Source organism: Sesamum indicum, linkage group LG8 (assembly GCF_026168435.1).
Source record: "Sesamum indicum cultivar Baizhima isolate 11 linkage group LG8, ASM2616843v1, whole genome shotgun sequence".
NCBI lineage: Eukaryota > Viridiplantae > Streptophyta > Magnoliopsida > Lamiales > Pedaliaceae > Sesamum > Sesamum indicum.
This window is the reverse complement of record NC_142664.1, coordinates 18,271,075-18,296,739: the sequence shown is the minus strand read 5'-3', so window position 1 is coordinate 18,296,739 and position 25,665 is coordinate 18,271,075. Positions and strand designations below refer to the sequence as shown.

At 34.8% G+C, this 25,665-nt stretch overlaps 5 protein-coding genes across 7 annotated transcripts; 2 read left to right on the top strand and 3 right to left on the bottom strand.

Annotated features, from left to right (window-relative positions):
• The first annotated feature begins 5,886 nt into the window (after positions 1 to 5,886).
• On the top strand, positions 5,887 to 8,512 carry LOC105167998 (putative WRKY transcription factor 31). Its single transcript, XM_011087897.3, has 6 exons — positions 5,887 to 6,361; positions 6,463 to 6,561; positions 6,649 to 6,813; positions 6,934 to 7,266; positions 7,372 to 7,485; positions 7,609 to 8,512. The coding sequence occupies exons 1-6, from the start codon at positions 6,065 to 6,067 to the stop codon at positions 8,293 to 8,295; spliced, it is 1,695 nt and encodes a 564-aa protein (XP_011086199.1). The 5' UTR covers positions 5,887 to 6,064; the 3' UTR covers positions 8,296 to 8,512.
• Positions 8,513 to 11,945: 3,433 nt separating this feature from the next.
• On the top strand, positions 11,946 to 16,362 carry LOC105167997 (aspartic proteinase A1). Of its 3 annotated transcripts, none has more exons than XM_011087894.3 (14): positions 11,946 to 12,102; positions 12,933 to 13,301; positions 13,425 to 13,485; positions 13,952 to 14,046; positions 14,131 to 14,243; positions 14,453 to 14,621; positions 14,710 to 14,749; positions 14,840 to 14,904; positions 15,013 to 15,126; positions 15,232 to 15,296; positions 15,430 to 15,583; positions 15,669 to 15,788; positions 15,895 to 15,983; positions 16,085 to 16,362. In XM_011087894.3, the coding sequence occupies exons 1-14, from the start codon at positions 11,956 to 11,958 to the stop codon at positions 16,167 to 16,169; spliced, it is 1,686 nt and encodes a 561-aa protein (XP_011086196.1). In that variant the 5' UTR covers positions 11,946 to 11,955; the 3' UTR covers positions 16,170 to 16,362. The 3 variants fall into 3 exon arrangements, with proteins under 3 accessions (XP_011086196.1, XP_011086197.1, XP_088740342.1); XM_011087895.2 differs by lacking the exon at positions 11,946 to 12,102 and adding an exon at positions 12,157 to 12,222; XM_088884216.1 differs by lacking the exon at positions 11,946 to 12,102 and adding an exon at positions 12,366 to 12,384.
• A 112-nt stretch (positions 16,363 to 16,474) lies between these two features.
• LOC105167996 (uncharacterized) lies at positions 16,475 to 18,172 on the bottom strand. The gene is made up of 2 exons (XM_011087893.3): positions 17,726 to 18,172; positions 16,475 to 17,081 (listed from the first exon to the last, which is right to left on the bottom strand). The coding sequence occupies exons 1-2, from the start codon at positions 18,006 to 18,008 to the stop codon at positions 16,699 to 16,701; spliced, it is 666 nt and encodes a 221-aa protein (XP_011086195.1). The 5' UTR covers positions 18,009 to 18,172; the 3' UTR covers positions 16,475 to 16,698.
• Positions 18,173 to 19,627: 1,455 nt separating this feature from the next.
• On the bottom strand, positions 19,628 to 21,183 carry LOC105168599 (putative F-box protein At4g22030). Its single transcript, XM_011088734.3, has one exon. The coding sequence runs from the start codon at positions 21,079 to 21,081 to the stop codon at positions 19,807 to 19,809; it is 1,275 nt and encodes a 424-aa protein (XP_011087036.2). The 5' UTR covers positions 21,082 to 21,183; the 3' UTR covers positions 19,628 to 19,806.
• A 2,394-nt stretch (positions 21,184 to 23,577) lies between these two features.
• Positions 23,578 to 25,246, bottom strand: LOC105167994 (peroxisomal membrane protein PMP22). The gene is made up of 7 exons (XM_011087892.3): positions 25,052 to 25,246; positions 24,820 to 24,918; positions 24,610 to 24,711; positions 24,448 to 24,523; positions 24,063 to 24,133; positions 23,888 to 23,973; positions 23,578 to 23,799 (listed from the first exon to the last, which is right to left on the bottom strand). The coding sequence occupies exons 1-7, from the start codon at positions 25,121 to 25,123 to the stop codon at positions 23,760 to 23,762; spliced, it is 546 nt and encodes a 181-aa protein (XP_011086194.1). The 5' UTR covers positions 25,124 to 25,246; the 3' UTR covers positions 23,578 to 23,759.
• Between the last annotated feature and the right edge of the window lie 419 nt (positions 25,247 to 25,665).

Genomic DNA, 25,665 nt, shown 5'->3' with positions numbered 1-25,665 from the left:
ACCCAATCCATTTGTTGGTCGTAATGGGGTTTGAAATTGAGAGAAACTACGCCCAACAGTGCAAAATCATTACGGAAGCAAACATGTTTTTTTCTGTATATCAATTACATTTAAATCATAAATTTTAATTATCAACAATTATATATATCCCACTATTAGATATGTTTTATAGTTAATGAATAATTATTATTACAATATATTATTAATTATTGGAAACAAACATGTTTGACAAAAGAAAAAGGTGGGCTGTCTCGGGTAGTGAGAGAGGAAATCCACGTAATTTACCCCCATCAAAATCAATTCCCTCTCAATAAGACGTCAAAACCTCCACTTTCAGCTTAATTCGTCTTGGAACGTTAGAGGATAAAGTCATTCTTACATGACATCTTAAGCTCAATCCATGGTATCAAATAGGGTTTTTCTTTTTTATTATGGAAAAAAATTCAAATAATTCTTTTATAATATTATAAATGAACGAATTATCTTCTTATAAATAAAAATAATAATTTAATCCTTTGAATTCTTTATAATATAACAATTTACTCTTATGTGTTTTTTTAATATGAAATAATTTACCTCTCGATTGGAAAAATGTTTTTAAATACACAGCTCCACCGCCTAACCAATCTAACTGTCTAATCCCCTAAGCAAAATATCTGAAAGTGTTATATCAAACTAATAAAGAAGTATATACATAAACTTTATGTAATATGAAAAATTACATCTAATATCTTTAAGGTTTGCTTTCATCAAGATTCCTCTTTAGTCAAACTTTTATTAAATTTATTGATATTAACAAAAGAAGCGAATGAAAATCAATACTTACCTTCAATTGATTAATTACTGACTTATTGCAGGTCAAACAAATCTTTTGTAACTAAACTACCCATATAACAGTGAAGATATATCTCCTTTCATGCATTAACGTGTGAAGATGTATAAGGATAATTTGATCATAAAAAAAACGTGCAACAAATCAATAATAAACCATATAACTTTTTTTGTCAATGAGTAACGAATAGAATTATTCGTTAGATGGAACTAAACCTCACAGGTATTATATATAATTTTTTAAATTATTAAACGTCAATATGTAATTACATCAAATTTTATGTAAATATAATTATCCCTTTTTTATTTAATCATAGTGGCTGAAATCACACCTAATCAACCCGATTTTTCTACGTGGTTGGAGTAAGCCACGTGCGCTCCGGGTTTTGGCCAGACAAAAATCTGAGTCAACTCTCCTTTTCTCTTCACCTCGAACGTAATTTTGTTCTTTGTTTACTTTGACCTGACTTTGGTGCCGCTTTCTTGACTTTGCTCTTTATGTTGTTCATTCCAAATAAAAATTTAAATCAAATACAAATCATCATGCTGGAATTGGATAATACATTGTATTTCCATTAAAAAAACATTTTTTAATATAATATATCATAAATACTGATTAAATTCTACAATAATTTTAAATTAATATACTCATCCAAAAAATTAGCTATAGAATAAATTAAAATTTAAATTTTTTTTAAAAAAAAAGCAAATTTGCAATTTATGAGTTATAATTCTTTAATCTCATACCAGATCAATAATGTCCGTTAAGTAAAAACTTGCTTTTATATTGCCTATGTTGAGATTATTAGAAATTAAAAGCTTCAAGCTTTATTTATTTATCACCTTTCGTGCTTGCTTCAAACATTAAATACTATAGCTGAGTTTTAATTTATTTTTTTTAACAGTAAGTTACAACAAGCTCTTTTAAAATTTGATATAATTATAAATGTGTCAGTATTTGAAAAATACCAATAACTCTATAATTTTAACGATCATTCAACGACTACAAAATTCCGTTAGTTTTTGTCCTCTTTTTTTTTTTTGGTTGTGAATTGGTTAAAATACCTTTGTGGGTCATAAGGTAAGTTTATGCAGGTTTTAAAATATTTTATGAACTAGAAGGGCAAGAATGGAATTTCATGTTGTCGATCTTTTTTTTTCAATGATCACTAGAAAAAAAATGACTATTGACTATAATTTTAATAGCTATGCACTAAAAGCCGTGGTAAATAATTTTTATTGGCTACGGTTAAATAAAATCGATACAAAAACATAGATTTTCCACCAAGAAAAAGTTTTTTACCATGGCTAAGATTGAGCTACCTTCTCAGATACCACAACCAACAACCGTTGTATGATTGTGGTCAATTACTATTTATTACGATTATTTTATCTTGACCATGGCATATTAGCAATATATTTATGGAATTCCAACCTCAAATCATAAATAAAGAAAGCAATATTAGCAAGAATTTGTTGAATTTAATGATAAAACATCGAGAAATCAAATTGAAATAGGGAGGGAAAAAAGTGAATCATGAGTTGTTTTTATGAAAAAGAGTCGTCTCAATAATTAAAACTGTTGGAAACGTGACTGCTTATGTAAGTCTATGGGAACATTTAATACATATATATTACTTGAATCATTTTGCCACCGCCAGCTTTTTATTATACCAAAATTTATTTGATTTTTTATTCTATTTAATATACGTATATTTATATAATTTTTTTTAAAAATAAAATATATAATGTTAATTTTACACATCACGTTTGACTATATAAATTAGAAAAAGAGATAGAATTTATAATAAAAAATTCAATCCCACAGTGAGGTTTGGACAAAAAGTTGCAGCCATCCTTAAATTTCAACTGAAGACAGAGCCCACGCTATGAAATAGTTGAACCACGTGTGGTCCTTTTTTCCCGAGTACAAAATTAATTTTATTTTATTTTTTATCATAAAATGATGCTGTATTTTTACATTTTATTTAAGATACATATATATAAAATATTTTTTAAAACATACAAATAACGAGAATTATATACATGTGATACGTATATATTAATTAAAAAATATGAGACATAATATTATTTAATTTTAGAAGATTTAAACTGCAAATGAAGAGGCGTCTTTTAATTTTCTTTTATACGGTATTTTAATTTCGTAGTATTCTGAAATCAAATTTCTCATGAATGAAAAGGGACATCCCACCTTTCTACACTATAGTCAAATGCATCCATCTAAAAGTTGGCAACAAAGAGAGATGCTGTTCAAATTGTGTTCAATTTTCCTTTCCTTTTACCTTTTACGTTCTCCATTTTCTAGGTGCAGGCTATGTTTTTTGGATCTTGTGTTAAAGTGAGACAAATATTAAGAAAAATCCCAAATGATTTACCTTAATTTATGTTGTACCTTTTCATATTCTTGAAATTTTTACATTAAAATTCAAAATCTACACATAATATCAGTAGTTTCCAACATTTGAACTCTGTAAATGACGTGGGAGTATCCATTTCCATTTGTTTACATTGATAAGAAAATATAGGGCGGTGGTTTGATAGTTGTGTATGCATGTTAGAATTTCCGTTCTTTTTCGTATTTTTATCGAAATGAAAGCAATAAAATATTATTTATTGAATAAATGGGTTGCAATCATCAATATTAAATATTTGTATCAATAATCAGATAACTATATCTAATCAACATACACAGTTAAAGTAAAACAACATTCTACACATTGGTGGGATTGGAACTCATGACTTTGAAGTTATGGGACCTCAACTTCATGAATTGAGTTAGGCCTTATCAGCCCTTTTTTCTTGTTAAAATGCTTAATTATTGAAAGTTGTATTAGTTCAGATTTGTACCAACCTCAGTATCAAACGAACACTCAGTCATAACTAAGCTTGCAAAAAAATAAAAATAAAATCCTTTCTCCATCCACTCTTTTTTATTTTTAGTTTTTGTTTTACTATAATCTAATTGAAATTACAGGATAAAAATTATCAATAAATAACATGTCAACTTAAATCTAAACAAAAATAGCAAAAATCATGAATGGTTATTTTTGTGAAATGACTATCAATTATCTAAAAATTGAGAATCATTTATTATTAATATGTTAAAATGTCCACTTTGACGTTCCAACCCTATACGTAAAATTTATTTATATAAATATAAAAAAATAGATGATAATAAAATTCAAATCATGACCTACAGGAAAATAATTTGTTATTAATATGTTGACAGGTTTTTAGAGGTTGACGGGATGAGACAATGTCTTCTGAGGGTCTGGAGGGGTAATAAACTACAAGTGGACGTTTGTGGTATTTATAGCTAGGGTTGGAACTTTGTAGAAAAATTAACCCCTCACTATATGTGTATATATTTATTAGTCTGCAGTGATAACGATGTGAGTTATGACTGTCATTTAAGAAGTATACGAAATATACAAATAGGGAAGGCTAAGCATACACTTAACTCAACCACCCAAGTCTTTGACCAATTATAACATCTTTAATTCAGATTAAATTTGATTGAATTATTAATTATTATGTAATTATTTATAAATATATATATATATATATTTATCATGTAATTGATAATTTGATCTAATCAGACTTAATATAAACAAAAAATTAGAATCAATATATTTATATGACGTAACTCGATGAAAAATTAACTACTTACATGCATAAAAGCAATGATCTCCATTTATTTTTAAATCTCATGAAACAAAAACCCATCAAATTTATGGTGAAAATATTTAATATTCCTAGCTACACATAATATAAGAGATTATTAAATAAATAAACTCAATGATCCAAACATCCAATAATACTAATAATCCAAAAGCACAATCTAAAATAAACTTTGCATATGTATCCAAAAAAGAAGCCATAAAAAGGAGAGAATTAAATGATGGAAAACTAATGATTTTTGTCTTTTATATTATTTCAAGAAAATAAAAAATAAAAAGTTGGGATGACAAAATATGGTCCCAAAAGTCGAATCCTTGAATACGAAGCAAATGAGGCGGTCCCCTGGGCTACCAATTGCATTTGCCTTGCCACCATCAAAACTCAGGTTTAACCCAACTCTCAATCCCTACTTTCCCTACCCCAGACCCGCACTCCCCCCCACCCCAACTGCGCGCTCTTCATTCTACATTCTGCACACTTTCACACACGATATAGGATCTCAGATTGGACCGCACCCTATGAATATTCATTTAAAATGAATTAAGTGAAAATATGAATATAAAAAAGCAAAAGCTTATTTCCACATAATAAACTTTTATATAATAAATAAAGAAGAGCCCATTAAGATTTTATTCAAACTAATTCTTGTGCCACACTCAATAAATGTGCAAAATATGATATAAATTTAAATAATTACGTGATTTTATTTTAAAAATAAATAAATAAATATGATAGTTCTTATGAATTTGATGCAATGGTATTTTTAAAGAATGTTGTGAAATTCAAGAAAATAAAAATTACAATACAATGGAGGCGGGATGATGAAAGAGGGAAAAGAAAAATTCACTTGTCACTTATTATAAATGTTGAATATCAAGGTTTTTTTTTTAATAATTGAAAAAACGAAAAAAGAAAAGAGTTAATTGATAGACGTCGTACGTATAGCATACCCAACGGTGAGTGACCCACAATAGATGGGGCGTCAAATTCGTTGACTTTGTGAATGGGTTGTGTGTCTGTGTCAGCTTTTCATTTTCATCACGTGGAAGGCGCCGCAGAGTTCGGGGCGGTGGGTTTCTATTCGCCATTGCACCTTATTGTCGAACGAACGAGTCAAACTCAGTCTTGACGACGGAACCTCTTCTCGTTCCAAGTCTAAGATGCGGGGGCCACTGCCATCTGTCAACCTACCCTGACGCACCACCTTGCGTAACTTTATCAAATCCCCCCTTACCCTTTCTCACTTCAGACTTCACTTCACACACATACACACGATTACCACTTAATTCAGACAAATCAATCCAAATTCTTTATTTCTAATATTTCTACAGTCAATTTTTCCACCCAAACCCTTTTATATAGAATCCTCCATTGCACTTTTGGGAAACTTCTCAGACCCTTACCACCTTCCCTCTCCCTTTCTTTCTTACTTCAGTTATCTATCTATATACAGACACAATTCATTCAAATTATATATCCTGAAATTTTCTAAGAGATTCTTGATATTTTTCTTCGTTTCTTGATTTTATTTATGGACAAAGGATGGGGTCTCGCCCTTGAGAATTCCGATCGAGTTGGGTTTTTGATAAGGAACCAGCCAGTTTTCGGGCTTGGTTTAAGTCATCAGAACAAGGGTTTGATTATGTTTCCTGTGAGTTCCAGCGGTAGGGAACAGCACCCCGCCGCCTCATCACCGCCGTCTGGCGGGGATCCGCTGCTGGTTATACGTGAAGTGGATTTTTTCTCGGAGAAGAAGAGGCCTGTTGATGTCGTCAAGAAGGAAGTGATCAATTCGCCTGCTGAAACCACTGCCCGCAGAGAATTGGATGTAAACCTGAGTTGTTTATGGCTAATTAAACTATAAACAAGATTGGTTGATTGTATTGCTGGATTTGTATTGATTTGTTTTTGTTCTTGGCTTTTGTTCAGACTGGTCTGCAACTTCTGACTGCTAACACTGGAAGTGATCAATCGACGGTGGATGATGGGATGTCTTGTGATGCGGAAGATAGGAGGGCCAAGATTGAGGTAATCAACTGAGGGGAATTAATGTAGTTTAATCCTTGATTAGCCATGTTATTGAGAGGGTTTTGATTGGTATGTTATTTTGATCAGCTTGGACAACTTCAAGTTGAGCTTGAAAGAGTGAACGCTGAAAATCAGAGGTTAAGAGGGATGCTTACTCAGGTGAGCAACAATTACACAGCGCTGCAGATGCAGCTTGTGACTTTGATGCACCAACAACAAAGTTCAACAACTGATAGCACACAACTACAGGAGGTAATTAATCTCTCTCCTTTTTTTTTTTTTTAATTGAACTGATATTGATTTAAGCCTTCTAATTAAGTCTTTCTTGATTAATCTTAATCGAATTATTGCTGACTGAGTGTTCTTTTCCAGATTGTTGACAGAAAATCTGAAGAAAAGAAACAGGAAAATGAAGGAGTGTTAGTTCCAAGACAGTTCTTGGACCTGTCGCCCCGTCTCACCAACCAGACCGCCGATGATCAATCGAACTCCTCTTCAGAAGAAAGAACGCTATCTGGATCACCTCAAGGAAACGTGGAGTCGTCGAGGAATAAGAGGATTGGGCGGGAGGAGAGCCCAGAATCTGAGGGCTTGGCATCTAACAAGGCTCCCAAATTGAATCTCGCCAAGCCCGTTGATCAATCAACAGAAGCCACCATGCGGAGAGCTCGCGTCTCCGTTCGTGCACGATCAGAAGCTCCTATGGTAACTACGATAGCACTGAATTTCGAAATGTATATAATTATTACTAAGATCGTTTGTTTTTTGAAGGGTTCAATATTTTCTTACTTGATTTGTGACCAATTACAGATTTCCGATGGATGCCAATGGAGAAAATACGGACAAAAGATGGCTAAAGGGAATCCATGTCCACGAGCATATTATCGGTGCACAATGGCGGTCGGCTGTCCTGTGCGCAAACAAGTACGTTGATATGTTTAAGTTCTTCAGTAGTAGCATCTTATTCTTTCTCCTTTGTTTTTTTAAAAAAAGAGATAGGTTTGTTGAAAAATCAGACTAATAGTTTTTGTGCTATGGCGATCACAGGTTCAGAGATGCGCGGAGGACCAAACAATCTTGATCACGACCTACGAAGGAACCCACAACCACCCGCTGCCTCCAGCGGCCATGGCCATGGCATCCACCACCTCGGCCGCCGCCAGCATGCTCCTTTCAGGTTCCATGCCCAGCGTCGACGGGTTGATGAACCCCAATTTCCTGGCAAGAACAATCCTTCCATGTTCATCCAACATGGCTACAATCTCAGCTTCGGCTCCTTTCCCCACAATCACACTTGACCTAACTCAGAACCCGAACCCATTACAGTTCCCAAGAGCCGCAGCACAGTTCCAGGTCCCATTCCCGCCCCACCCGAGCTTCGCCCCAGTCCCAAACCCGTCTGCCCCTCAAGTCTTTGGCCAAGCCCTTTACAACCAGTCCAAGTTTTCGGGTCTCCAGATGTCTCAGGACATGAATGAAAGCACGCAACTGCCAGGACAATCAACGCAGCACCCGCAACTTCACCAGCCGACCTTCGCCGACACCCTCAGCGCCGCTACAGCAGCAATCACCGCAGATCCCAATTTTACGGCTGCACTAGCCGCCGCCATCTCCTCCATCATCGGTGGCTCTCACCCGAATAACAATAGCAATGCTACAACCAACAACAATGGCAATGTAAATACAATAGATAGCAACAAAGCCGGTAGCAGTTTTCCAGAGAATCAATCGTAGTCACGTTCAATCAGTCATTTTACCATACTTGTATTAGATTATGTTCTTGGTTGTTCATAATTTGGGGGGTCCAACATGGAATTAACATGTTCATATTCATGTATTACCAGGGAAAAAGTTTAGGACACAAATTTAAATTCTTTCTCATGGATTTGTTCCGAAATTAGATCATACATAATTACGAAAAAGACAAAAGCGATGCATTTTGCGTTAGTCACCAGTTTCGTGTTTTTAATTACAGTACGTTAGTTGTAAAATAATGGAAAATAACAAAAAGAAAGGTAGACATATGGTGACTTGTAGTAAAGGTGGAAGACCAATTGCGAAACAATCAAACGTTTGAAAGGTATATTTTGATCTGAGAGGTCAACAACTCCGGCCATTATTGTTTGACACGTAAATTAGAAACTTGGGATAGACATGAAAAAATAGATTTTTAAGAGACTTCAAGGCAACTTCCTCGGATATTTCCAATCAAATAATGCCAAACAACCGCGTCACTACAAATTATAGTTTAGATATATGTACAAATTAATTACATGCATCATTGTATTATAAATTTTAATAGTTAATTATAATATTATATCTATTGATCTCAAATTCAACACCTAATAAATAGATAGATGCCCACAACTTGGTGCAATCGAGGCCAATAACAATGTAAACTAAAATTTCAACAACAATCTCTCTCTCTCTCTCATCATAAAACTTGTGCTATGTATAATTATATATATTTAATTAAGTAAATTCTTTATAATATATTGCAATATAAATATGCCTTTTTCACATAAAATGAAACTTTTATTTTTAATAGATAAAAGCACAGTAGTTTTGAATTTTTATATAGTTAAATTCTTACAATGTGCAAATGTCATCATGTTGCAACGATATTTTAGTTCAAACCAAACTTAATATAAGTAGATTATAATTTTTTTTAAATAAAATTTGATTTACTATTATATAATTTATATACGTATAATTAGGTAGAAGCAGCAGTTTAAATCTAGAGAAAAGGGTGATGGGAAGTAATAATAAAAAGGGGTGTAGGGTGGGGATAAGGTGCAATTGTTTAAGCGGACGAGTGAGATACGTTATTGACTTCCGTGCCACAGATGTCGTCAGTGTAATGGAAATGCCCCTTTGCCCACCAATCATCTGCTCAACAGACTTGTACTTTAATTACAAGAAATGAGAAGAGCGAACGTGTGACATTGTGGGCCGCACCGCCACCCCCACCGTACTTCATCCACCGTACAATACAACTATTACTACTACTACTGATTGACTTGGACTAATGATTTCCACATGCTTCCATGTGAATCCATTGACCAATAGGGGACGTCCCTTTTCCTCATTATTTATAGTTTTGTGTTCTTTTCCAACTACAAAATTCAATTAATCCTGCAACTTGTTAAAGGTGATCTACTTCTTTCAACTTTATAATCCCCTATTATTTACTAACACTCTAAAAAATTATTTATTGTAATACCAGATATATATAAGATACAAATTCAGATGGTCTACGTGTCGAACACATCATCACCTTTGAAGTTGATACTTTCCTATAGAATAAAATAGTTTTTTAGTCCCACAAAATAAAGGTAAAATTTATTTTGATACCACAATTACGGTAGGTGACTCTTTTAGTCTCATAAAACTCATTTTTAATTCCAAAACTATAATGCATATGATTTTTTGGGACTAAAAATACGTGATCGTAGGTTTTATGGAACTAAAAGCGACACCTGTCATAGTTGTGGTACCAAAACAAATACTGTCCTTGTTTTATGCGATTAAAAAAGATTTTGCCACTTCACTATAATACACTGACACTTGAAAAAATTACTTGGTGTTGTGTCGGATGCATGTAGGATAAAGACATAACTAGAACACATTTCAAACACATATTGGACACACTTTTTATCGTGTCCGACACGTTTAGAAATTTCTACAATTCAACAAGTTTCAGGCTAAGATTAAATACATAAAAAGTAATAATAATAATAATTCAATTCTATCTCGAAATTACTTCTAAACGCTTCTTCTTCTTCTCCGATTCTATCCCTCTCTCTCTAGATTCCAAGGGAACTCGGAATTCTTAGGATTGGTTCCATGTTTGAGCGAAAAACATAGTTACCAAGAATTTAATTGGAACTATGCGTATATGGAATGTCGACTAATCAAAAGAAAAAGCTTTTGTAGGGAAACACTGTAGAAGAGGTATTTATTTTTTAGGAAGGGCTTTAATTTTGTTGAATGAATCACATTTTCAGGAACCTAAGAATAATGGGTCTTGATAATGATTATATGGGCCATAAAGCAGCCATCTTAACCAATAAAATAATGTATTTTCAATTCAGTAAATAAGGCCGGCTAGCTAAGTAATCCGAGCCTTTTAGCCTGATCCGTAGTATTTGTCTGAATTCCAAGTGCCAAGTTCAACATAAACCAGAGCCCAAAATCTATTGGGCTTCTGAAATCATTTGGCCCATTAAATGTACATTATTAATGGCATTTAATGTTTAAATAAAATGTCAATGGTGTAATTATTATCTATTTTTTTGAAAAAAGGAAAAAGAAATTCACATTAAAAATAACCCTTTTTTTTTTTTCTCGTGAATGAGATATGCATGAATTAATATGATACGACTAAGTCGTGTGATCAAGTGCATTTCTCAAAGTAATATTTTAAAGCAACAATAGATAATATTATACGCAATAACATTTCAAAAACATTAAAGAAAGGGGTACTTCATCGTGCTCTCCAAACGCTTGATGTAAATACACATAAATTTTTATTAGTTTAAAAATTTTTATTTAGTATTTATATCGTTTGTTTTCGTCTAACAAATAGATTTCTCTATTGGTCAAAATTCATCAAAATCAAACGTCAGGGGTACTAAATATAATTTTTTAAATTTACTGAATTTTGACAAATGTAGTATCTATTTATTAAATAGAAACAAACTCCGAACATACTAAATATAATTTTTTAAACCATATGCAATCTACGTGTATTTATATCCAAAAAACAAAAGAAAAAGAAAAAGATAGTGTAATAAACTTTAAAAAATCCAAACAGACCACAATGAAATTGTTATAGCATGGAAACACAAGTGCACCTTTGAAAATCTTATATGGATCAAGAAAATGTAATACGATAATTAAAGTTAAATTGCAACAAACCCTTTTTGTTTTTTCCTATTTTCATTCATTTGTCAAAAGTTTCAAACCTAAAAAGACCCATAAAAAGCAAAAGAAAAGGGAAAAGAAAAAAAAAAGGGAAACCTTAAAACGGGTTTTCACACAAGAGGAACATGGAAACACGCAACACTCGCGTGTTAAGCTGCTCTACCTTCCCATACTTTGCTGACACGTCACAATTCAGTTACACATTCATTGTTGTATGTTTTATTCCCTCCTCAAAGCGACAACGTTTCCCCCTCACGTTACCCACCTTCCAATCTGTTCCCGTATCTTTTAAACCTGATTGGATGGAAAGCTGACGCTTCACATCTGGTGGCGCATCCTAATCTCATGGGCCAGCGACGTAACTGACCACCCTGCCCAAAAGAGAGCTTCGAATGTTCTTTGGCCCCGCTTTTTAGCGTCTCCCAAACGAGTATCTCGTGAACGCGACCTTTTTTTATCTAATATCCAATGGCTGTAAATAGAAAGCGGGTAGTTAAACCAAGGGTCAGGATTTTCTCAAGAAAGTTGGTTCTCTCTTCTATTTATACACTGCCATTCAGTCGTTTCTTCACTCAAAGCTTTTTCTCTTACTTATCCGTATTCTTTCAGCTCTCTGTAAGTATATTTTCTCTGGGTTTCTGGTTAACTTTTGGATCTTTTTTGTTTAAGGTAGCTTGTTCTAAGTAGCAACAATCTAACAGGAAGAGGGAAGAATGATATATAGAGGTTTTTGGGGTTAGATCTTATACTTGCATTGATTTTGCAGTTGCTTGTGATTAAGTTTCCTTTTCAATGTTTACGTTTTGATAAATCTAATGTAGGATATAGGTTGTGTAATTGTGAGTTTATGAATGTCAATGTTGAGTTTTTTGTTCTTGTTGATGCTTGCTTAATTAGGTTCGTCGTTTTTGTTGTTCTTTTCTTTCCCGGGGTGTTGTCTTATCTCCCTTTACTCTTTCCGGCTGAATATGTTGTTTCATGTTGAAAATGGGGAGAAAGGAAATCCTTTTATAGGAGGAATGAGTTGTTGAAATTTTTCACTTTGCATGGGAATTGTATTAACTACTATCAAATTATGTAGTAGAGAACGCAGAAGACTTTTTGGTTAAGAATATTATTGATGATTTCTTTCTAGAATTATCTTCGGCCATCTGCGTTTCATTGTAGCAAGAGAAAATTTGAAATGTCCGATCGATCAGTTTGGCATTGCTTCAGTTTTAAAAGTTCAGTTTGTTGAGTTTCATGTAAAGCTGCAAACAAATGAAGACTTGCTTTGAGTACTTGAGATATAGCAAAGTTGAGGCTGATTGAGTTTTATCTTGTTTTAGTTTGTGATAAATATATATAGAGGCAACTTGCTTTTGCTTTAACTTCTAATTTGTGTGGTTACTTGTTATCATGCATGTATGTAAGTAACGAACTCACATGTTAAATTGATTTTATAGGCCAAAATGGGAATCAGATTCAGAACTCTTGCCTTCAACCTTTTCCTTTCAAGCCTATTGTTTTCTCTTGCATTTTCTGCATCAGATGATGCTCTGATCAGAATAAGAGTGAAGAAGTTGAAGTTGGATGGAAACAGCCGGCTTGCTGCTCGTCTTGAGTCCAAGGAAGGGCGAGTTCCAGTAAGGAAGTATAGTCCCCTAGGTAAAGTGGTGAACAATGCTGACAGCGACATTGTAGAATTGGAGAACTACATGGATGCTCAGTACTATGGAGAGATTGGTATTGGCACTCCCCCTCAGAAATTCACTGTTATTTTTGATACTGGTAGCTCCAATCTGTGGGTTCCATCTTCAAAATGCTATTTTTCTGTAAGTATTGACTGTTAAAACATTTGATAAGGTTTATGTAAAATAAATGAATCGTTGTACGTCATATGCATTGATTTGTTAGAGAATGACTAGAAATTTGAAATGTGGTGTATTTTGGTGCAGCTTCCGTGTTATGTCCATTCCAAATACAAGTCAAGCCAGTCAAGTACCTATAAAATGAATGGTATGTTTTAATTCTGTTTTGCTCTTACCGATTGTATAAATTTGCAAATCTCTGAACTTCAAACATTTGCTATTAATATGAATCTTAGAGATTGCATGTACTTTTATACATTTGAAGTTTCAAATTTGAAAATTGCAGTTTTTCTGGGATCATGCTGAAATTTTTTACTGTGATATGACTAGTTTGTCGCCGAGTTGGAGTAACTATGTGCTAAAATGTGATATGGTCATCTGAAAAAAGATATATCTACAGACTTATAGGTATTCTCATATGTGTCAGGGTTGATCGTGATGTTCAAAATATTTCGTATGGATTCTCTCTAAAAATTATATAATTATGTATGGACACATATATTTGTCACATATAAAACAATAAGAAGCATTTTGGTGGATTTGTTATTGCTTGAAAGATATATTGACCAAAACTAGCATGGATAAATTTTGAGCTTGGCACCATTTCGTTACAGGAAAGTCTGCTGCAATTCAATATGGAACTGGAGCTATATCTGGATTCTTTAGTGAGGATAATGTCAATATTGGTCATCTGGTGGTTAAGTATCAGGTTATCCACTTCCTCGTTTGACTTATTATTTCTAAAAAATAAGTAATGACTAGTGGCTCATGACGGAGTAATTATCTGGCTCAGGAGTTTATTGAGGCAACAAGTGAACCAGGTCTTACATTTTTGGTGGCTAAGTTTGATGGAATACTGGGACTTGGTTTCCAAGAGATCTCAGTTGGAAATGCAACCCCTGTCTGGTATGAGTTGCATGTTTCTTCTATTTTTATTTCTCTTTTAGGCACGGAGATGGTATCTTTTTCTTTTTATTTTTTGTAGAAAGCATGTTGTGTGCTTTGAGGGAGGGGGTGATTATCCTTGTTATACATGTACTTATTATTGCCATGGGTTACCTTTTCTATAATTCTTTGTAGGTTGCATTCTGTTACTGCACTTGCATTTCTTGCAGGTACAACATGGTTAAACAAGGTCTTGTTAAGGAGCCTGTGTTCTCATTTTGGCTCAACCGGAATGAAAATGAAGAAAAGGGTGGTGAACTTGTCTTTGGTGGCGTTGATCCAAATCATTACAAGGGCCAACATACCTATGTTCCAGTGACACAGAAAGGATACTGGCAGGTTGATTATCAAGACAATTTTTGGTGGTAAGACCGTATTTTCATGTTGTGGACCATTTTCTGACTTTTTTTGGATGGATATCTGGCAGTTTGAGATGGGTGATTTTCTTATTGATGGAAAAAAAACCGGTACGTTGTCATTTAGCTGCCCATGTAATTTATAAGAAAGGCTGATATAATGTTTCCTTCCAATGATATAGTCATCATTTTTTTTCTTAGGTTACTGCAGTGGTCGATGCTCAGCAATTGCAGACTCTGGCACTTCTCTTATAGCTGGTCCAACAGTATGTTTTTCGCTCATATCAATCAAACATATCTATAACGCCATACTTTCTTGGGTTGCCAATCAGCTTCGTAATACTTGTGTGTTCTTGTTTCTTGTCTGTTTGTAGACTGTGATTGCCATGATTAACCGAGCCATAGGAGCCTCTGGAGTTGTTAGCCAAGAATGCAAGTCCGTGGTTGAACAATATGGGCAAACCATTCTGGATCTTCTCTTGGCCGAGGTAGGGACCTGCTATCTAGCATGTGATGTCATTTGCATTTTCTCCCAGCTTTTGGAGATATGCCTGCTTGTTCTTGTGGGCTGATCGTGATTCTATATTCCACAGGCAAAACCAGAGAAGATATGCTCCCAAGTCGGGTTATGCACTTTCGACGGGACTCGTGGTGTCAGGTTAGTTCCTTCAACTGCCTTTAGTGTACATTTGGAGAAGTTCTTATTCTTGAATTCGCAAAACCTTAACGAATACTTTGTGAGAGTAATATTTCTCTTCAAATCTTTTGATGCTGATTATGTCTCCGCATAGTGGGGGCATCGAGAGTGTTGTGGATGAACAAGGTGGCAGATCATCTAGCTTGCACGATGCTATGTGCCCTGCTTGTGAAATGGCCATTGTGTGGATGAAAAACCAACTCGAGCAAAACAAGACTCAAGACCGCATTTTAAGCTATGCTAATGAGGTACACTTTGTGTACTACTATGCTGTTAGTTTGTAGTTTTACTGTCTCATCTCATCCTGGACATGAGGGACTGTCGAAATTGCAGCTTTGCGAGCGTCTACCGAGTCCACTGGGAGAATCAGCAGTTGACTGTGGAAGGATCCCTTCTATGCCTAGTGTTTCCTTCACAATTGGTGGAAAAGAGTTTAAGTTGTCCGCAGAACAGGTAGAAGTTCATTTGGAATATACTTGAGCATTGATGTTGCTGTTTATTCGTGTTTTAAATTTGACCCTGAGATGGTGGATAATGGTGCTTTTCTGGTGTTAATCAGTACATACTTAAGGTGGGCGAGGGTGCTGAAGCACAGTGCATCAGTGGTTTCAGCGGTCTAGATATTCCTCCTCCTCGCGGTCCTCTCTGGTAATTATCGCCTGAGTTTCAAATTCATTGCCAACTTTTTTTGGACAATTTCTACCTTAATGTGCTGATGACCTTTTTGATGCTGTGAATGTTATATGCAGGATCCTGGGAGATATTTTCATGGGTCCATACCACACCGTGTTTGACTATGGCAAACTGAGAGTTGGGTTTGCTGAGGCTGCTTAGACAACCTCCCTTTTAGTGTTGAGCATAGTTACTATGTTCATCTGTTTGCAAAAAATGTGGTTAAAACAGTTGGTTTTGAAAGGTGTTGGCTTTTGCCCTGAAGATTATAATGTAAATATACACTCCCTGTTTAACCTAATATGTACAATTATTTGCTTTAAGAATATTAAATGGGAGTCTGAATGTGATCGAACTTGGGATCATCAGTGCGAAAAATACTTATCCACCAGAAAGAAACATTTTGAGGTAAAATCATTCATATGATCCATGAAACGTTGTGGCATATAAACCGAAAAGAGCACCAGTGGCACAACATAGTCTACTTCTTGATATATTTCTCCAACTTATGATATTACAATTTGGTATAGAGCAACAACATAACTTGCTAACTATAACTGCCTCATGATCATACATTAGTAATCCATGAAACTACTACTATGTTGTAAAACAATCAAAGAATGAGCTAAAATAGGATACCAAAGGAAAGGAAAAAATGAACCCCCACATGAGTAATGTGGTAATGTTCCCCTCATAGAAATTTCTTTATATCAGAATAAGAGAATTTCCTATCAAGAGACTGCAGCTGGCTGCGGAGCTTCTGGTTTTCTTCAAGCAACCGTTCGTATTCGATAAGAAACCCATCTGACTGCTTCTTTAAAGCTACTGCACTGGCTCCGGCACGGCTTGCCTCTTTACTCTTTTCCTCGAGCTGTGTCTCAAGCTCCTTTATCCTTTCCTGCAATGTGGCCTTCTCTTCTTCCATGACTTTGATTTGCTTAGAAACTGCAGGCTTCTCATCCTCAAGAGCTTGGTTTTGTTTCTTCAAAGCTTCTATGCTCTTCCTCCATATACGCAGTTCTCGGATGTAATGGTGCAGTCTGTCAATGGTCAGCACGAGGAATAGCGAGAACCCTGAACAGAATTGGTTCTTTAAATAATTGGAAAATGGTAGTTGGATGGATACACAAAAAGGGACACTGAACTCAAATAAGGGAAAGCAAAAGGAAGGTTAAACGGTATAGAGGTTAGACATTCGTTGAAGCCACAATCTGGCTGGTAATCTGCATAAACTTCATCAAAATGGAGAGCCAATCTACAGAAACCAGTAAAGGCACTGCTCAAGGTATAAAGAATGTGTTGTTCATACAAGAAAAAGAAGAGCTATAATGTCGCAGCATTAATGCATATTCAAAGCAATAAGGTATCAAATCAATATTGGGCAAAATGCAGAGGACCTCAAAAGGCAGGGATTCATGCATTTCGCATGCATAATGCATTGCATCTCCAATCCTATCAGTAATGTATTTTTGTTTCTTACACAAACGAAATCGAACAATGCTACAGAAGATTGTAATTCAACGACCGAGAAGAAAATACGAAATCTCTTAAATAAATCAACTACCAGATGAAGCTATAATGAATCCAATTTCATACAGCAAAAAAAATGTATAACGAGTCCATTCATTCAATCCGTGATGATTTCTCGAAAGAAAACAGAAACACTAGTATTTCCGCTGCAGAATAAAAGAACAAAAAAGACTTGTATGAACAATTACCCATGAGAGAAGCTCCAAGAAGGTGCCTAGCACAGAGAATCTGATCCGTAGAATCGGTGGTAGCATCTCGCATCTGACGCCTCTTGATCGCCACCGCATTGTACAAGGTCGCCAGCATGACCACGAATACTGTTCCCCCGACCGTCTGCACGACGATTGGGCCACTCCCGCGCTTGATCCGATCCAGGCCCATTATCACCGTCTTTCTTAGCGGGTTCTTGAAAATGAACAGCACGATCAGCGCCATCTCCGCGAATATCAGGGCGAATAGAACCTGGATCATTGTTGCTTTTCTAAATTCTAATTCCAGGATCCGCCTCGATGTCTTTTGGAGCAGAGGAGATTTTGACGAGAGGGTTGACCGGAAAATGGAGAGGAGGAGGAAGAGCAAACGGAGAAGGCCAAAATCCAAGTAGCTTAACCTTCCAGACCGGTATTTGAATTGAAAGTTCGTTGTCTTTTAAAGTATCTAGAAATTGGGGGCTCCATGTCCTTATATTTAATATCAGTCCTTGGATTCTTTGAATTATACAGTCCGGCCCTGTTTCGAATTGAAAGTTGACTTGGGTGTCTATAGGTCTTCCAAAGAAGTTAGAATTTGGCGCACTGCATTGTACGTGTTCTTATATTTGCATGTCAGTCCTTGGATTTCTTGTAAATTACAAAGTTAAATAATGTGGTTGAAAATTTTCAGTGGATGGAGGAGAATCGTCAATTAGATAGCAGTCAACCAATTACTTGGACTAATCTTATTTATCGCTTCATTTACTTCTGAACAACTATGATTTACAAAAATGAGTAAATTAAAATGAATTGGGTTTTGGTTGATATACATCACCTAAATTTATAGGTATATTCTACCTAAATTAAGTTTGATTAAATTAAATCAATCACATAACAAATATAATATTCACATGATGAATTGAATTTACATCATTCACACGATCATCATAGCTTTACTAATTCGCTGGACGCTCTTTTAGCTGCCCATTTTCTATTTCTTATGTGTGTATATATCTAAGGTGTGAATGGGTGTGGGTATGTGGTTTTTCTTTCTCTGTTTTTTAAGGTTTTTGCAGAATTAATGTCTGCTGAGACGAAATGGGAAATTATTGGCCGAATTCAGATTCATCAAATCTAAATCACTTATATAGAAAATGTAATATATTTATTGTATGATTGATATATAATTAAAAAAAATTAATAATTTAATTCAATCAAATTTGATTTGAACAAAAATTCTTCACTCAAGTGTTGGGAGAATTAAATGGAAGAATGGGATTGTATGGTATATATAGAGAGAGAGGGAGAATTGAAAGTGTTGACTGTGGAAAGATGAATTGAAAATAATATTCCAAGGTCTGATAATTTGAACCGGTTAATTAATGGACTGTTTCTGGCCTTCTTCAAAATGGTGGTCGCTATTATCTGTATTTTTGTTTGGGGCAGTTATGCCTTTGACTTTCAACCTGGAGACTACTTCTCCAAATTTATCTTCACCATCAATTATTATTCAAATTAAGTTTTATCGAATTAAATTAATTATAAAATAAATATAATACGTTTATTATGTGATAAATCACTTTTATTATTAAACTGTACACGAATCACATGATAAGTATATTATATTTACTATATAATTATTTCAAATCCAACCAAATTAGAATTTCCCAACCAACCCTCACAAATTCCATTTATTTGATCCTTTCACAATTTTCTGCTTCCTAAAGAGAGAAAAACAAAGTGATAAAGATAGAATTTTAGATAAAATTACATCCACTTCTATCATAATTACTAATGTTCTTGCAAAACCTCAAAGAACACAACTGAAATTTACCAAAAACTGTAAAATCCATACGATATTTTTTAGTCAATTGATCCAAGAAATTCGCACCGGTAATCTAAGAAAACAGGAACATAGCATTTACTTGTGAAAATGTATGATGTACAAATTAAAAAGTAATAAAAGAATGAATTTGGTATGCCCTAAATTTACATAAAACTACGTTAGCTTTACATTTAATAATGTAACCACAAAAAAATGTTTACTGCAACTACTCCATGGACACAAATGAACTGATCTAGAAAAGCTTGCTCGCAAACTCGTCCATGTCTTCCCCTTTAACAGAAGAAGCCGCCGCCATTTCTCGCAGCTGAGATAAACTCCTTCCCAACTGCAAACCAACCTTCATTTCAAACACTTGTCCGTTCTCCCTTCTTTCCAAATCCTCCTCCTCCAAGTTTGATTCAATCGACTCTTCCATCTGCTTAAAGAATCCGGCATTGCTCCTGTACATTTCAAACACCATCCCCACTTGCCCGCCGTGCTCAAAAGAGTTCACCACACTAGCCAACGCGCCGCCTACAACCCCCAACACCACAGCCCAGCTGCCGTGAGAAGGCGAGCCCACAAGCGCGGACCCTACGGCTGCCAAACCCGTCAGCACGGGGCCACTTACGGCCAGAATTTTGTTCAGTTTTAGTGCTTTTCCTCCCAACCTCAAGTAATCTTCCTCATCCTTTCTTCTTATCACGTTAATTATTTCTCTCATTTCCTCCTCCAATTTCCCGTCCCAGCCATTGTAAGATTGATCATTTCCTGTTCTGGGCTGTTTTCTTCTCTGCTCCGGCCACCACACAGCGGGTTCCACAGTAGCCGGAAACTTTTGGAGCATCGCCCCGAGGAGAGGAAGTGGATACGCCTTATCGAGAGCCAAGACTTTGTCCATCATTTCCTTAACATCAAATGCAGTGGGATTTCCAATGGATAGAGTGGTCTCAATTTGACACTGGAGCTGCTTGAACAATCTTGCAGCGTTTCTTTGTTCTTCGGCAAGCTGAGATGGTTGGATTTTATTCACAACCGAAAGCATCCCGGTAGCCGCCACGTACATGAGTGTGGAAGAAAGCTTTATCGCCACCGCAGGAGCACCGGCGCTGATGGCGGCAATGCCCGCCATGGTGGCGGCAGCGAGAGTGAGAGCGTTGATAGATGTTAATAGAAGGCTATTCCAGTTGGTTCTTTGATCACCAATATTATTGTGCATCTCAACTCTATCTGCAACCGCCTCCAAGATCGCGTAAAGCTTCTCCACAACCAATGAATCGGGCCCATTTCTCTCATTTCTTGTAACCGTCTCAACATAGACAGGACTAAGCGGTATGTCCGTGCATTTGTGCAACTGATCCTGCAGTTGCTCCGCCATTAATCCTCTTGTTTGAAGTCCCGGAAGAGAAATATTGTTGACCCGATTCGGGATATTGATGGTAGCCCTAATGATTCCTCTTTGCTTTGAATTGGAGGAAGAAGAAATGGAAGAATTCAAGAACAAGCTGGATGGTTTTAAGGTTGCCATTTTTCTTCCGGATGGCGCAGAGTTTGTTGCTTGTGATTTCTGTTTATCTTGTAAGAAGGTATTGAAGTGGAGAGTAAGGATTGATGGGAGACAAGAATCTTGCATGGTGCACAAGTGTTTATATAGAGGGGGAAATGGGATATACTGTGTTTGAATGTTGACAATGAATTGAAATTGTAGACTGGGAAAAGAATAAAATTCAGCATTTGAATGGGTTAATGAATTAGACTGTGTCAGGGGTTTGGGGGTTGATGTTTCAAGTGGCGATGTAGTTATTTTAGTTTAAGGCAGTTGAGGATTGACTTTCAACTTGTAGAACGCTTCTCCAAATATATACGTACCCCCCCCCCCCCCCGGGTAAAGAAGAAAAAAATTCTAACATTCATCATATTTTTTCAAACTTGAACATATTATTATTATATATAATAAGTGTGATATATTTTTTTAGTGTAATTAATGATAAATATATTATATTTATTATATAATCAAAAAAATTCACGTCATCAACTATGTTAATACCTAAATAAGTGTTTTTTTGTGAATTTGATTACATAACAATTCAAATTTTATTTTATTTTGGGAAATAACTTGGTAAAAAGAGAATTACAATTTGATGGGTAAATTTTTTCAAGTTGTAATTTCTTTTTGCCAAATCATTTAATATATATATATATATATGTGTGTGTTGGACTTTCATGCAATCAAATTCATTGGGAAAGCCCCATTTTAAGTGTTGACATGGTTAACAATGTAGGAGTTTTCGATCAAATTGACCGAAAAAGGACTAAAATTGTTCCAACTTTTACAGTTATACGACGAAATTTTGAATTTTAATATGGATAGAACCAAAATTATTGTCCCTTAACTTATAAGACTAAAATTGTAGTTTTTTCATTAAGCTAATTCAACATGTACTTTGAAAATTTGATGTAAAAATGACGTGCAATATATGTGAAATTTGATGTAAATTTAAATCGTGTTGTTTGGAAAGTTATCAATATCCCTTAAGTTTGATGAAATTATGTAACATATCCGAATTTTGGACGAAGGTCTGGTAATATCTACTTTGCCCTTGCTCTTTTTTTTTCGGACAAAAAATTTGAAAAATCATTTTTAAAAAACTAACGAGGTGAAATTTTTTTCTTGTCCTTCTAATCCATAAAAAAGATGTGCAAAATTTTAAAATATAAGTAGAATTATTTCATAGTGTACAAAAATATTTTAACAAGTTCACCACAAAAAGTGATGTAAACCTAACGAAAATCGGAATGAACTAGTTATTGTATGGCTAATAAAATCAGGAATATTAGTAGTTTTTTATAAACAATAAATATTTATAATTATGCTAAAGTTTATAGGAGTTCAGTATAATTTACTCATACATAAAATGTATGGTGCATAAACACGGACATGGCGACACAAACACAATGACACCAAAAAATGTAAAAAATGTTCAAATTAATTAAACCATCATGACCATCTCCATAATTTTTAGTAATTTTTTCTCAAAACTTTTAGTTGAGATGAGTGAGTTAATTTTTGTTTTATTTTTTATTAGTCAAAATTCCTTTTTTTTTTAAAAAAAAAAAGCCCAATTTTTTTTGAAATAATAAAAAAATTCAAACGTACCGGACACGCGTGTCCCTTTTTTCTTTTTTTTTAAAAATTTTTCGGACACGCGGATACTGCATCGAGTAATTTTTTAAAGTATTCGTGTATTATAGCATATTATATATATATATATATATATGTTCTTGAAGTTATTCTTTTATGAGAAAGAGAGAAAAATTAATCACAAATTTGAAAAAGCAATTATTTTAGGATAAAAACAAAATAATGGGTAATTCAAATGCTTTTTTTTTTTTAGTTCAAATGTTGGTCTGATTTTGATTACTTCATAGGTCTTGAATCCTTGCTTTCGTCTTACATGACTTTATTTATTTTATTTACTTTTCCTTATTTCTTTTCATATATAGTTTCCATCTTCGATATATATATATATATATATATTAGAAGTTATTGTTCAACTCTTATAACAACAGAAAAAGTCAAAGCTTTGTCCTTCCTTCAAACAGATTATTGGGATTGTCATTCCATAAATTTATTATTCAAATTATTAAAATTGGGCGAACTAAATCGATTACAAAATATATGCAATACATTTATAATGTAATTGATTATTTTCTCTAAATTATATATCAATCACATAATAAATATATTACAATTATCATATAATTAATTCAAAAACGACCCAACTCAATTTAGATTAGAATTTCCCCTTATTCACAATTATACGGAAGGATTGAAGATTGCTCTAATTTATGTTTTCTACAAACATTGCTAATATTGTAAATGCATAATATGAATCCCACCCAACCTGGTGGGATATACGTGCAAATAGCCCTCTCAAATTACAAATAGCCCTCACTTGTACAAAAAAGTCTCTTTTGTCTTCTTTCGAAAATTTGTTGGTTATGGGTTTTAATGGGAGAATAATTTTAGAAATTGATAAAATGTCACTTATTTTATCCCAATATATATTACAAAACTTGGATGAATACCAATTTCTAAAGAACAGTACCACTTCTTCCAATATTTAATGGGACAACATTGATACAGAAAACAGGACAAGTTGCTAGTTTGAAGTTTGAACATCCCTCCTTTTACATGAGAGCTTCTTAACCTTTGGATCTTGCTCTGAGATTCAGAAATATTGCCCTGAAAAAACAGGCATTAGAAACTAAAACAGAGACATAAGTAATCTGAGCATCAGAGGTTGTCAAGATGAAAAATGAAAGCATTGTACCAGAAACAGCCAACGAGACTTTGGACGACAACTCTAAACTGCAGAGGCACATACTGATGATTTACCCATCCAACCACTGGCCAGAACTGCATAGTATTGGACTCAAATTAATCCTTGTCGCTTGAGAACAGGATAATTGAGACTTGAAAGAAAAAGGAAAGCTAGTCTCGCTTACCGTCCATGCTGTATACTGCACGATCGGATAGTCCTTCTTGATCTTAGATTGCACATGGATCCAGGGTCTTCCTATGCTCATTATCAAATTTAGATCATTAAAATTCTGGCATTAGATCGAAAAAACAGTTTTGTAGCTCAGAAATATAACTTGTAATAGAGACACGAAACTGCTTCTTCTGAGCTACATGATCATATACTTGCAAGCAATACATGCCCCAATTCCGAAATTTACGTACAGAAGATGAATGCTAAGGTGATTTTGTTACGCTAAGATGAATGAATGCTCCACATAACAGGAGCAATGTTTAAGAATGTGCAGCAAGTTAATACTTAATACCTTCCATAATTACACATGATCAGCTGATGATGTTTAGGAAACTCACCTTCAACAACGACCCCATAGTAAATCATGAAAAACATATTGTTCCAAGGGGAAGATGTCAGTTGCTCCAACACCACCTGAAATGATTTCATTTGCCAATTTAACTTAGAGTATTGAGAGAATCGAGAAACAAAGTAAGTATTACCATAGATGTGGGAAATACCTTCTTGGCAACAGTTTTTGTGTCTTTCCTCCCCTTGAAAAGTTTGTCCAGCAGTATGTGAAAAAAATGCCCGAACGGTCCGGCATAGACAGAGCCAAAAAGCTGCACTTATGTCAATCTTGGCTCAGTTACTACACAAATTGTCGAATCAACACAAGATATGCAGCACACATCAGTAATCTTACTCACACACTACATAAAGAACAGTACCACTTTGAGAAGGAGCCGTCTGAGCTGAAGTTTCTGGAGGCCAGAGAGCTTCTGCGCCACTATATCAGTGATCGCAGACAGCACTCCTGCCGTTATCACCTGCAGACCAAAATAAATTCAAAACAAAAACTGGAAAACGCATACCCACATCACAATCAAATCAGAAAAAGCAAAAACAAGGGAAATCAGTTAGAAAATCAAGAAAGGTGTGAAGTCGAAGAAAAGATGAGACTTTGGTTCTCAAAGGGTGTTGTTGGAGCTGTATGAGATACTGTTGCAACCCATTCTTTGCTACTGATCCCATTGCTCACTCTTGCTTGGTTTCTTTCTCCTAATTCTTCTAGTCCGCTAAAATAGAGAGCGCAAGGAAAAAAAAGCATGTGTTCTGTCGAGTACGGTACTATGAATCTGATTCTTTATACACAAAAACAAGAAAAGTGAATCTGATTCTTGTATATGTCTGATGATGGACTCATCTCAACCGTCGCCGTAAATGATCAAACTCAAGATGACCCACCCAGCTTTTGTAAATAGTTAGAGTGTGTAAGGCTAGCCTTACGCAATCTGACATGGCGGGCAGCTCATCAAGGTAGTGTGGAGATTAGATTAATGGGGTTAGCTGGTGCCTCGCTTTCTATTTAAACGAGACAGCCAAGTTAGCTATCTCTATGTAATTAGCATAGTGAATATGACAGGGTTAATTGCATATTTTTGTGCTATGATTATATTTGTTGGCATTTTAATCCTTTATGCTTTCAAATTTGCAAAAGGGTCTTGCATGTTTTAGAACATATTTGGCAGAAAAATTTGAAATCGATTGAAAAGTTTCATTGTGTCCTGCTCGTG

Coding starts and splice junctions, on each gene's coding strand:
- LOC105167998 (XM_011087897.3), top strand. CDS start 6,065: ATGGACAAAGGATGGGGTCTCGCCCTTGAGAATTCCGATCGAGTTGGG. Junction 6,562..6,648: donor ATAGGAGGGCCAAGATTGAG/GTAATCAACTGA, acceptor TATTTTGATCAG/CTTGGACAACTTCAAGTTGA. Junction 7,486..7,608: donor GCTGTCCTGTGCGCAAACAA/GTACGTTGATAT, acceptor TGGCGATCACAG/GTTCAGAGATGCGCGGAGGA.
- LOC105167997 (XM_011087894.3), top strand. CDS start 11,956: ATGGCTGTAAATAGAAAGCGGGTAGTTAAACCAAGGGTCAGGATTTTC. Junction 13,302..13,424: donor CTTCAAAATGCTATTTTTCT/GTAAGTATTGAC, acceptor ATTTTGGTGCAG/CTTCCGTGTTATGTCCATTC. Junction 15,297..15,429: donor GACGGGACTCGTGGTGTCAG/GTTAGTTCCTTC, acceptor GTCTCCGCATAG/TGGGGGCATCGAGAGTGTTG.
- LOC105167996 (XM_011087893.3), bottom strand. CDS start 18,008: ATGATCCAGGTTCTATTCGCCCTGATATTCGCGGAGATGGCGCTGATC. Junction 17,082..17,725: donor TCTTGGAGCTTCTCTCATGG/GTAATTGTTCAT, acceptor AATTCTGTTCAG/GGTTCTCGCTATTCCTCGTG.
- LOC105168599 (XM_011088734.3), bottom strand. CDS start 21,081: ATGGCAACCTTAAAACCATCCAGCTTGTTCTTGAATTCTTCCATTTCT.
- LOC105167994 (XM_011087892.3), bottom strand. CDS start 25,123: ATGGGATCAGTAGCAAAGAATGGGTTGCAACAGTATCTCATACAGCTC. Junction 23,974..24,062: donor TGCAGTATACAGCATGGACG/GTAAGCGAGACT, acceptor AATACTATGCAG/TTCTGGCCAGTGGTTGGATG. Junction 23,800..23,887: donor AGTCTCGTTGGCTGTTTCTG/GTACAATGCTTT, acceptor CTGTTTTTTCAG/GGCAATATTTCTGAATCTCA.